Source organism: Dermochelys coriacea, chromosome 18, assembly GCF_009764565.3.
Source record: "Dermochelys coriacea isolate rDerCor1 chromosome 18, rDerCor1.pri.v4, whole genome shotgun sequence".
NCBI lineage: Eukaryota > Metazoa > Chordata > Testudines > Dermochelyidae > Dermochelys > Dermochelys coriacea.
This window is the reverse complement of record NC_050085.1, coordinates 19,171,176-19,183,727: the sequence shown is the minus strand read 5'-3', so window position 1 is coordinate 19,183,727 and position 12,552 is coordinate 19,171,176. Positions and strand designations below refer to the sequence as shown.

The window sequence follows — 12,552 nt, the reverse complement described above, 5'->3', positions numbered from 1 at the left end:
TCTTGGTGCTGGGAAGACTCACAGCCTTGGTGAATGACGTTCTCTAGCTATCCAGAGGCAAGGTATAGCACAGGCAGGACTGGATTAAGGTAACTGTCATGGCTTCACAGTTGCAGTCCCAGGGCTGGGATGAGGGTGCTACTTCAAAACATTTAAGGCAAAAGACCCAAAGCTTTCTTACAGTAAAAATGAAATAAGAGTAGATCAGGAATTCCAGGTGAGCACTACACAGTGGAATCTTGGTCCCTTTGAAGATCAGCGTAGGCCAGCGGTTAAAGAAACTGATTCAGAGTCTGGACTCCTGGGTCCCATATGCAGCTCTGTGTGAGCAAGTCACGTCTCATCAGTAAAATGGAATCAGCAAGGCCCACTTCACAGGGTGGGAGTCATGTGACTTTAATAAGAGCTTGAGAGCCTCATATAAAAGGAGCTAGACACTGTGGGCCAGATCCTTAGCTGATGTAAATGGCCATCACTCCCACTGGTTTACACCTGCTAATTCCCTGGCCCGCTAGGTGTGAAACGTTATTAAAAGAGTATTGATGTCTGTGAGTTCTTCACGTTCTCTGTTAATGGAATGTGATTGTGTTGCTGGCTCTGGGTTGGCAAGGAAATGGTTCTCTTTGTTTTTCCCAAGCCGACAACAATCATGAGGTGCTCCATTCTGTCAGATTTCCCATGCTTTCCAGGGCGATGTGTTTTGCATTTTTATCTGCATTGGATTATTGGAGCAGGAGTCTGAACACTAAAGTTACTGTAAATCCCTTCTCATATGGAAGTCAGTGAGCTGTAAAATATTTAAACTGTCTACAGTTGTACCTCGTTTGTTTACACATTTCCAGTGGGCTGCTAAAAGGTAACATACTGTAATAGAACAAAGATTTAAGATCATGAATCAGATTTCATAACAGCTCTGTAAGCACTCTGAGCATGTACATTAACTTAATGGAGAAACGTAAATCTCAACAATCTCAGCCCTTAGGGGCTAGGTGATGCTGCGAATTAAACCACTAAACTTTTACCTCAGGAGTTCTTTGGTTCAACCCTTTAGCTGCGTTCACAAGCGAAAATGCCTTTAGGTGGGTCTTACCCCAGGGCCTGTGGTCAACTATCCAATGTGGTGAAACCATTGCAGCATTCGGCACAATAGGTGGTGCTGGCTGAAGAGAGGCTGGAGTCAGAACTGTGGGAGGAACAGCTGAGCAGAGCCATAGCTTGTGCAAAGGAAGGTCTTGAGGTGAGCAGAAGAACCTTCCCTTCTGTTTAACTGAATCATCTAGACCAGTCTCTGCAAGACCTTTCTCCAAGGAGTCGAGTAGTTGCACATTAGGGGAGCAAGGCTGCTGGAGTAGGGGGCACAGCTGCTAACACTGAAGCCTACTTTGGACAGTCACCCTTCACCTACAGCTAACACAACTCACACCAGTTGAGGATCTGCTGCAGTAGTTATGATGGGCAGTGGGCAGTTGGAAGTAGGACTTGAATATAGAAGAGAGAGGTTCTGGGTAGTGGCTCTCCTATTTAGACAGGTACCTAAAAGTGTGGATATTTGAACTTCATCCAAGCTCCTGACTCTGCAAAACTTGTCAGGGGATCTCATGAAAAAATACCCAATAACCAGATATCAACACCTTTCACCCAAGGATCTCCGATTACTTTGCATATTTTAATTAAGAATCACATCATCTTTGTGCTGTAGAAAGTTATTTGAATAAAGGGGTAAACCACAGAGAGGTAAACTGAGGCACAGTGGGGGGTGAAGTGATTAGCCTGGTGTTGTGTGGCTAATCAACGGCATAGCTTGGATAGAATATAGGAACCCTAATTCCCAGGCCCTTTCTTTAACAACTCCACCAACTTCTTTTCATTTCATATAGAAAAACAAACTTAAAAGTTCATCTCTTTCTGGGCTTCTTCCAGGCTCACCATGACTACCACAAGAGACTTTCAGTGCCATAGCAAAGGGTCAGCAGTACACCAGAGCCCTCTATTTTTCCATCAGCGGTCTCTCTCTACCTTTTGGTAGCTTACTGTGAAGGGCAGTGAGCCAGCCCTCCCAGACATACGATGGAGGTGGCATGTTCTCTGAGTTTAAAAGTCTGACAAACTATTTGCAGTTCCAGCAAGGATCAACACACTTATAGAATTAAAACCAGTATGCTGGATAGCAAAAAAAGGCACTGAACAAGGGCTCTTTCTTTACCAAGCCATAAAATCACTTACTACAAATCAATTATTTTTGCGATGATTTATTAGCTGCTCTCCAGCTGTTCAGGTTTGTGTTGTATTTTTCTGGATGGTTGGTCTTCTCAGAAGCATTTTCTGTGAAGCACAGATGGTCCAGTTTTCTTGTAGTCTTCACTCGTGACCCACATGTCCCTAAATGATGTTAAGCTGGTGAGGACGGAAGCCCCAATCCACACAGAGTACATTCTATCTCTGGGTGCTAGGATCTTTACAGGGATTGCACTGGCGCTCTGAGTTTGCAGCTCCTTTAGAAGTCTCTCATGGAGACCTCGGAAAAGGGTTGACCCGCCTGACAATACCACATTTCTCATGATATCAGGGTGGATATTTCCATCGCATTTCATAACGCTTTGAAGGATCATTTTGTCAATTCCTGGTGCCTCAATGCCAGCATTAGCTGGCATGAAAAGGGTTTCAGGAGCTCTGAACAGCTGGTCTGTAATCTTGATGGCATTGCCATCTGGGAGAATATACTCCCGTCCAAGCCTTTTGGGCTTTTCCTGAATTTTTTTGCAGGGTTCCGTGGCCACATAGCACAGCTTCTCCTTGATGTCCTTCACAATTTCCTTCTCCGCCGTGCTCACGAAGGAACATCCAGTCTCCAAGAGCAGCTGAGCAAGGTATTTAGTAATATCTCTGCCAGCAAAATCCAGCCTGGAAACACCATGGAGTAAGCAGTGGCCTTTGTAGACAGGGACTGTCAGGGTCACGCCATCTCCACTGTCTAGCACTAATCCCGTCGTGCGGGCTGAAGCGTAAAGGGCCATCAGCGCTTGCAGAGCCACAAATATAGCAGGCACCTGGAAACCTTCAAACATGATCTCGACCATTTTTTCTCGGTTCGACAATGTGTTCAGTGGTGCCTCGGTCAGTAACACTGGCCTCTCGCTGGGCTTCATCTTGAGTTCATGCTTAAACAAATGCCACCAGATCTTCTCCATGTCCTCCCATGATGTAACTATGCCATGTTCCATTGGATACTTAAAAGACAGGATGCCCCTCTTGGACTGGGCTTCTTCTCCGACATAATACTCCCTGTGACCAGCTCCAAACATGATCGCTTTGGATTTGGGATAGCCGACGACAGTAGCGATGACTGACCTTGGTATCTGCTCTCCCGACAGGCCGGCTTTGCACAGCCCAGATCCATTGTCAAAAATCACAGCGGGGAGATCTAAGATTTTGGATTCAGACATTCTCTGTCAAAACAGAAGCAGTCTCCAGGGATCTCTCTCTCTTTCTCTGAGCTTCTGCTCAGATGACATAGAATGTCTAGTTAAATATTCTAGATTCTTGAAAGTCACAAATGGGAACATTCTTCTGAGTCCCCCTGAGCTAACAACTCGTCATGGCCACCTTAATGAATACTGCTCCCTTCCCAAAGGCCTGGGAGAATGCCCTGAAGGTCACCAGTATGAAGAGTTTGCTTCTCTCCCTAAGACTGAGCCATTCTTATCTCCCAGATGAATTATAACAGAGGCATACCACATAGTTCCAGACCATCACATACAGTGGGGACAGGCTCTAGTGCTTGCATTTGTTTATATTATATATTTGTTTTAACTCAGTTGCTAAAGCCTAATTAACATAAAATTTGGTCTTCTCATGACTATCTAGTTCCTCGATGATGGAAGCATCTTGAGAAGACTTAACCCCATGTTCTGGGTCCCATAAATAACTCCATGAGATAAAAAGAAACCCGTGGAAAAACAGTTGCTTGGCTCCTATGGAACTAGAGTCCAAAATATGCTAGAGAAGAAGCTAATATGGGTATACAGACCTTAAATTAATTTTAAACATTGTACTACTTACATGGGTTTCATCTTGATAGCTTTTAAAGTAACTTCTCAATATGAGGATTCCAGAAGATAAAGTGTTTGACTTGCAGCCCAATTCCTAAATAGAAAGATTACTGTAAATGTTCTTGTTTGCAATAATTGCCAGTTCCAAAATATAAAGGTTACCATAAATTGTCTGGTTTCAGAGTAATAGCCATGTTAGTCTGTATCCACAAAGAGAACAGGAGGACTTGTGGCACCTTAGAGACTAACAAATTTATTGAGCATAAGCTTTTGTGAGCCACAGCTCACTTCAATGGATGCATTCAATGGAAAATACAGTGGGGAGATTTACATACAACCTGGCTATCCCCTGATAAATTGTCCTGTTTGTGAGAATGATGACATGGATCATAAGTTGTTCAAACTTATTTTTTCATTTGCAGTTGGATGAAAATTGAGTGACTGGTTGTTGAAAAAGAAACCGGCCAATCAGCTATTTTTAATAGGATTTTTGTGTTGAATTTCCCATAAACTGGTGACACAAGGTCATCTCAAATCCTTTTCACCAGGATAAGTCCATACCAGTTTCCCCAAATGTGTCCATTTGGGGAGGGAGCGGGAGGAGGTTGAGTTGGGCTCGGTGTCTCTGAAACACTGAATATTTTAAGAATGGCTGACTGAAGCACAACTCTTCCAAATTGAAGCTTGCTAAGGCTGACCTAGTTTGAACCTGACTGGACCAAGTTGCAGGGCTCCAGTTTCTTGTCCAAAGACCTTAGAGGGAGGCGCTACAAAGTGGATGGAGTATGCAAGTGTGTGGAGTTATAGAATCAAGGGTAAGGCCGATTTGTTGAGACTGACTTACTGATTACTTGATTTGATAGTTGTCTTGCTTCATTCTAAGTTTATTAATTATTTATTATTAATTATTATTAATTTTTAATAGTAGCTTAACTTTGGTGTTAAGTTTTCTTGATTTTATTTGTGCTTGTGTAAGTGTTTTAATAACATATATAAGAAGATACTGAGTCACATTTCTTCCAATAAGCAATATGAGTCTAGAACCTTTGACGACCCAGCGGGCAACCCAAAATCCTCACCAGCTCCCCCTAATTAATCTTTGGTTCTCACAAAACATGGTTGGCTAAATACCAATCTCAGTTAATCTGGTGGACTCTGTAACTCAGGGGGTAAATCTACTGAAGTGAGTGGAATTGTGCCTACGTAAAATCAGTGTAAATGAGCTCAGAGCCAGGTCTGGAATATTTATAATGCTATGGAAGTGTCCATGGCAGGGTTTGTAAAATGAGTATATATATTTAATCACTGTTCAGTCCTTTGATGGATAACATCAGAAAACAGCAGGTGATGTTAAAAACATGATGCTAAAAATGCCTCTGTGTGTCTTCTGACATTACATCATTTTAAAATCCAGTTTGTCAAATGGGGATGGGTTGTGGTGAGGGAGAGAGAAAAAGATGATTTACAGGAGGAACTGTAAGAAGTTGTGCAAGCATGAGTTGCTCTGAGATCTTCAAAGGGGCTATACAAGAGCAACACATTATTGTTAGTCATAATTTTCCATGAGCTGCAAATAAAACTTAGCAATTAGCAGCAGATACACTCCTCTCTAAAGTCACCCATCTCCACTGGAACAGAACTTTATCATCATGGATTTATACAGAAAGCTCTTTGAGGCAGTGACAGTTTTTTATTAAGTTTCTGTATAGCACGTAGAACAAGAGGGTCCTGATCTCAGCTGGGGCTTCTGAGCCCTTATTCGTTGGCCTGAGGAATTGTTCTGGCAGGTTAGGAAGGATTCTCCAAATGGATCAACACTGGGAATGGTTAATACTTTGGTTTCAGAGTAGCAGCCGTGTTAGTCTGTATTCGCAAAAAGAAAAGGAGTACTTGTGGCACCTTAGAGACTAACAAATTTATTTGAGCATAAGCTTTCGTGAGCTACAGCTCACTTCATCAGATGCATCCGATGAAGTGAGCTGTAGCTCACGAAAGTTTATGCTCAAATAAATTTGTTAGTCTCTAAGGTGCCACAAGTACTCCTTTTCTTTTTGCTAATACTTTGGACACTGATACGTTTAAATGAAAATTGTTCATCTGGAAAGTTACATTCACCAGCAAAATAAAATTGTTGCTAAGCAACTTTTAAATATGACAATAAAGCCATGAACCTTACCATGGTCTAGATGGCAGGCTATAGCCTTAGGCCCTTCTAGGTGTCAGTGCAGCACCATCCTGCCCATCTCAAGGGTAATATAGAGAGGGATGGAAGGACTGTGTCTCTAAAAGGCACAAACTCTGCTGGGACTGCAAAGTGAGTGTGAAAGCTACACAGTCAAGGATCTACAACCTATCCTGAAGGACGACCCATCACTCTCACAGATCTTGGAAGACAGGCCAGTCCTTGCTTACAGACAGCCCCCCAACCTGAAGCAAATACTCACCAGCAACCACACACCACACAACACAACCACTAACCCAGGAACCTATCCTTGCAACAAAGCCCGTTGCCAACTCTGTCCACATATCTATTCAGGGGATACCATCATAGGGCCTAATCACATCAGCCACACTATCAGAGGCTCGTTCACCTGCGCATCTACCAATGTGATATATGCCATCATGTGCCAGCAATGCCCCTCTGCCATGTACATTGGTCAAACTGGACAGTCTCTATGTAAAAGACTAAATGGACACAAATCAGACGTCAAGAATTATAACATTCAAAAACCAGTTGGAGAACACTTCAATCTCTCTGGTCACTTGATTACAGACCTGAGAGTGGCTATTCTTCAACAAAAAAGCTTCAAAAACAGACTCCAACGAGAGACTGCTGAATTGGAATTAATTTGCAAACTGGATACAATTAACTTAGGCTTGAATAGAGACTGGGAATGGATGAGTCATTACACAAAGTAAAACTATTTCCCCATGTTATTTCTCCCCCCCACCCCACCCCCCACTGTTCCTCAGATATCTTGTTAACTGCTGGAAATAGCCTACCTTGCTTGTCACCATGAAAGGTTTTCCTCCTTTCCCCCCCCCCTGCTTCTGGTGATGGCTTATCTTAAGTGATCACTCTCCTTACAGTGTGTATGATAAACCCATTGTTTCATGTTCTCGGTGTGTGTATATCAATCTCCCCTCTGTATTTTCCACCAAATGCATCCGATGAAGTGAGCTGTAGCTCACGAAAGCTTATGCTCTAATAAATTTGTTAGTCTCTAAGGTGCCACAAGTACTCCTTTTCTTTTAGTGATTAGTCTGCTAGCCATTTCCACAGGGTAGCGTGGAAAAATAATATTAAGGAGTGGCAAACCAGTTTGGATACTATAAAAACCAAGTTCAGCCAAGTCATATTGCAGAGCCAAAATCTCAGTCAGCCTGGGTTATGCACCTCTATTGTCCCTAGCCTCAGCAGAGATGTTGACATTTTAAAGTTGATTTAGACCATGAATTATAGAAATGTTTGGCTCTCCCCTCTGAGATTTCCAGTCCCTTTTCTTAGCTACAGGGTTATCAGGAAAGCTCCAGAAGTTTTGGACCTTCTGGTCTTTGGATCTATCAGAAATGAGCTTCCAAGTTCCCCAGGGCTTCCTGAGTACCCTAACATGTCAGAACCACAGCTGGCTTGGGACAAGCTTTGTACTGTACATATTTATTATACCCTCATTTCTCTTCCTTCTCTGGCCAGATGTGTCTCTGAGACACAAAAGGCAGACAGACAGACAGACATCGGGCCTGATGCAAAGGCCTAAATGGAAAGATTCTCATTGACTCCAGGGGGCTTTGGATCAAGCCCACAAATGATGACCATATCAATAAAGACCTGGGGGGAGATGCTCAGTCCTGCTTCGGTGTTTCACCCTGAGCGTTAAAAGCTCTGGTCACGGAGCATTTCCCTGGAGCAGGCAGCTCTCAGGCTGGCTTCTGAGGGCCCCCTCACAAACTGGCATGGGGGCATATCAGGAACCAAGCTACTAAATACAGCTCTACAGGGATCCCCAGCTATCTAAATTATGCCGGGGCCTCTCCAGTCCATAGAGCAGCACGTGATCTGGAGATGCTAAGGGGGCTCCATGGCTGCCCTTGCGTGGGCTAGGAGCTGCATGCTGAGTCTCTTAACAGTGCAGCCTGGAATGTCACCCTTAGTATTTATCATTATTAAGTCCACAGGACCGTCTGACACAGCATTTGTGCGAGGGGGAGACAAGGGTGGATCACTTCAAAATTGCCCTGTTCTGTACACTCTACCTGAACCTCTGGTACCGGCCACTGTCAGAAGCAGGTACTGGGCTAGACAGACCATTGCGCTGACACAGAATGGCAGCTGTTATGACTGAGCCCTCCAGACCTTCAGCATGAGGTCAGCTTCCCAGATCATTTCGGGGTCATCTCAACGCCCTCTGATCTCTCTAACACTCTATCTTTCTCATATCCATTGTGCTCTCTTGCTCAGCTTTCCTTTCTGTAGGTGATGATCTCATACTCACCCACACCAACCAGCCGCAGGGTTAAGGCACTGGATGGAGATAGAGGAGAGCTAGGTTTAATTCCTGCCACTGTCACGGACATCATCTAAATCTTGGGCAAGTCACTTACTTGTAATCCCTTTGCACCTCAGTTTCCCAGTGGTAGACTCTCACTCTGCTTTATTTTAAAAGCTTTAAAATTAACAGCAGTAAGAATCATTTTAGCAGATTATTTTGTATTACTGAAGATAAGGTCTTTAATCAAGGGAACAATGCTGCACTGGGCATAGAATTGAACAGACCAGAGGGCTCCATCTCTAATTTCCATGACTCTGAAGCCAATTATACAATTAGAAAAAGCCAAACTTCTGTCCAAGGAATTTATTATTTCATTTTAACACGCAAATGCAAGAACTGCCACTGTTCTGAATGGATGCTGGCTAGATTTATCTAAGTCCTCTTAAAAACATCTTCTTTGGACAATGTTTGGTCCAAAATCCTTGTAATCAGCTGCAGTGATCCACATTTGCCTGAAGCTGGTCAAGGAAGTAATTACAGAAGCCCCGATCCATGCAGAAAACCACCTGTCTGTGGGTGCTATGATCTTTATAGGAATCCCTTTGGGGCCTGATGTTCTAGTCCCTTAAAAATCCTCTCATCCAGCCCATGAAAGAGGGACGAACCACCCGACAGCACCATGTTCCCATAGAGCGTGTTGTGAATATTGACGTCACACTTTGAAACACTGTGAGCGATCATCCTATGAAGGCCTGGTGCACTGCTACCAGTGCTACCTGGCGCAAAGAGGATCTCTGGTGCTTGAAAGAGTGGACTGCCAATACTGACTAGAGTCCCATCAGGTAGTTTATATTCTTTCAGGACCTCCTCTGGCCTCTTGGCTAATTCTCTGTGTGGATCTGGAGCCACATAGCACAACTTTTCCTTGATGTCCTCTATGATACTCTTCTTCCCAGCAAGGCTCTCAAAGCGTTGCCCACTTTCCACAAGGAGCTTCCTGAGGAACTCTGTGATATCTCTGCCTGCAACATCCAGCCTGGAGACGGCATGGGGTAAGTAATACCCTTCATAGACTGGTACCGTCTGGGTAACACCAAATCCACTGTCTATGACCAGTCCTGTGATGCGTGCTGAGGCATAGAGGGACAATATGGCTTGGACAGACAGGTAGAAAGCAGGCACCTTAAACTGTTCAAACATCAGCTGAGTCAGTTTTTTTCGATTCTCCATTGGGTTCAAAGAGGTCTCAGTCATTAGCACGGGCCTCTCAAATGCTTTCAGTCCCAATTCATGCTCATAGATATGCTTCCAGATCTTCTCCATATCATCGCAAGATGTAACTATACCATGTTCAATGGGATACTTCAAAGACAACACATCTTGTTTGTGCTGGGCTTCTCCTCCCACATGGCAGTCCTTCTGAGCTGCTCCTAACAGTGACATTTTTGTTTTGGGGCAGCCAATAACTGTAGGAATGATGTGTCTTGGACCAATTTCTCCTGACAGACCAGCTTTACATAGCCCTGATCCATTGTCAAAAATCACAGCTGGAATATCTAAAGTTTGGGGATTCAACATCACTTCAGCTTTCCCCCTAGACCTTAAATAGTTTCTGAAAAAGCTGCTTCCGGGAAGCTTAGTTGTGAAGGTTTAAGGATGTATCTTCCAACCATATCTTCTCAGTTTTACAAGATGACAAGCTCTGCTAGTCTCCAAAGTCTAGGACTGATGCTCCCAACTTTGACCAGGATTCAGGATTTTTATCCCCACTCATGTAGTGGCAAGCAAGGCATTTCCAGTGCTTAGTCCTGTAACACACAACAATGGATGAGCTATATAATGATTGTTTGGTGGCCATTACAACTGAAGCAGATATATTCAAGCCTTTCAATGTATTAACTCACCTAGTCATATGTATCAGGGAAATTTTTAAGAAATTTAAAATATAGAATTTTTTGCAAGCAGAACATTAAGGATTTGAAATGCACTGAATCAGAGAGCAATGCACCATTTGCTTTTATAAGGCTCTGAGCATTTTTAACATTGAGACATTTAGGTACATCAGTGCTCATTTTCAATGAACTGAATCCTTTTCTGATCACTTACGCCAAACAGCACATGCGTCTCTCCAGGGGATTATACCAGCTCCCGTGCCGCTCCACTCACCGACACAGTTTTGTTGAGTTCTGAAGTTAGCCAAGATTGTGGCTCTAGCGTATCATTTTGCTTTACCTAAGGATGACTATATTCAGTAGGTTTATATATGTTACAGTGAAGTACAGTCATCGTCCTTGAAGAAATTCTCCTTTCTCTTCCAGCTGCTGCTCTGGTGCCCCCTAGTGAAATTGTGCTACCCAGTCTGGGGCACTGAATCACGGAGATCCATCCATTAGAAGATGGGTCCAGCTGTGAGTTAAGCCGTGTACTCAGCGGTACACAGAATTGGAAGATCAGCAAATTTGATGTGATTTTATCTTCTGAAGGAGAAGGCTCTAAAGGTAGGGTCTATACAAAACAAACAAAAAAACCCAAGGCAGCAAGTCTCAGAGCCTGGCTCTGCAGACATGGGCTCACCTGACAGTGCTCAAAATAGCTGTGTAGATATTTGGGCTCAGGCTGGAACTCGGGCTCTAGAGCCTGGGGAGGTTTTCAGAGCCCGAGCTCCAACCGCAACAACTACATAGTTATGTTTAGAGTGCGAGCCGGAGGCTGTAGACTCAGGCTCTGAGACTTGTTTTGGGGGAAGAGGGGTTTGTCGTGTAGACACACTCTAAATGTCCATGTGCCAACAAGCAAAACCCCACCTCTTGGACTCAGGCCCTTAAACCCAGAAAGTCAATAAGTGTCTGAAATGACCTAGAGCAGGGATAGGCAATTTTTTTTGTCAAAGTCCAAATTTCTTGGTCAAGTTCCAGACTCCAGAGAAAATAAAAAAATTAAAATGATAATAATAATAATTAATAATGAAATAAAAATATTGAGGGGTCTGTTCAAAAGCATCTGGTGGTCTGGATTTGGCCCATGATCCAGCTATTGACTATCCCTGACCTAAGGGTTATTAGTACAATTATGAACCATGACAGTGGCTTTTTATGTGCTGAAAAGATAGGCTGCTCTTGGTATTCATTAATTAAATAAACATTAATTAATATTATTCATTTGTATTACCACAGCACCTAGGAGCCTTAGACATGGCCCAGGACCCCATTGTGCTAGACGCTGTACAAACACAGAACAAAAAGAAGGCCCCTGTCCAAAAGAGCTTCCAATCTACGTATGAGACAGGAGACAATAGATGGATACAGACAGGTGGCCCGTGGAGGGGTGGGGTACAAGGAAACAAGGAGACAATATTGGTCAGCACAAGAGGCAGTAGTATCCGTTGTCAAGATTTTCGTAGGCAATATGGCAAAGGAGAGTTTTAAGGAAGGAGGATAATGAGGTCACTTTACAGATAAATATTTACAGGGAGCTGCACCCCAAGACTGCGGCTCAGCATAGAACAAAGCACAAGTCTTGTTTTTTCTGGAGCAGCTAAAGGCCTCATTCTGCAAACGCTTATGTGCATGAATAATGTCAGTAAAGGGGGTCGTCCCATCAAGGTCAATGTTTGCAGGATCAAGCTGCAACCCAGTAAAGATTTGGAAAGCAGAACTTCCATCTTAATGTTCCTTTAGGGTCGTCACATTTGTTTACCATAAGCTGTATTGCTATACCAAAGATAACAAAACATAAGCTATCCACACTGCCCCCATGACTCTCCAGCCCTGCTTTGTGTTGCTACATTAGGAGAGAAAGGTTCAGCCAGACCTGACTCTAATTCTGGTTTTGATTTTTTTTTTTTCTCCTCGTGGTAAGAGGGAGGGAGAGCATTTTGGGGCTACTGTATTCAGTCAGTGGTGAGAAAGAACGGCTCTCACTGCTTTAGGGTGACCCCTCTGGCCTGCTAAGGAACAGCATCCCGTGCCTCCGAAGAGAGTCCCAGCCAACACTGAGTAAAGACCAGACGGATG

General features: G+C 43.6%; 2 protein-coding genes across 3 annotated transcripts; both read right to left on the bottom strand.

The window, feature by feature from the left end:
• Window positions 1-2,309: 2,309 nt before the first annotated feature.
• Window positions 2,310-3,549, bottom strand: LOC119845004 (actin-85C-like). 2 transcript variants are annotated; one of them, XM_038376656.1, is made up of 2 exons: window positions 3,534-3,549; window positions 2,310-3,415 (listed from the first exon to the last, which is right to left on the bottom strand). In XM_038376656.1, exon 2 carries the CDS (start codon window positions 3,300-3,302, stop codon window positions 2,310-2,312), a length of 993 nt encoding a protein of 330 aa, XP_038232584.1. In that variant the 5' UTR covers window positions 3,303-3,415; window positions 3,534-3,549. The 2 variants fall into 2 exon arrangements, with proteins under 2 accessions (XP_038232584.1, XP_038232583.1); XM_038376655.1 differs by lacking the exon at window positions 3,534-3,549 and having other exon boundaries at window positions 2,310-3,443.
• Window positions 3,550-8,981: 5,432 nt separating this feature from the next.
• On the bottom strand, window positions 8,982-10,117 carry LOC119845009 (actin-related protein T2-like). The gene is given in 2 exon segments (XM_038376676.1): window positions 8,982-9,145; window positions 9,148-10,117. Coding segments are annotated over 2 exon segments (1,134 nt in total).
• Between the last annotated feature and the right edge of the window lie 2,435 nt (window positions 10,118-12,552).

Excerpts from the sequence above, each read along its gene's own strand:
- LOC119845004 (XM_038376655.1), bottom strand. The coding sequence starts at position 3,443 with ATGTCTGAATCCAAAATCTTAGATCTCCCCGCTGTGATTTTTGACAAT.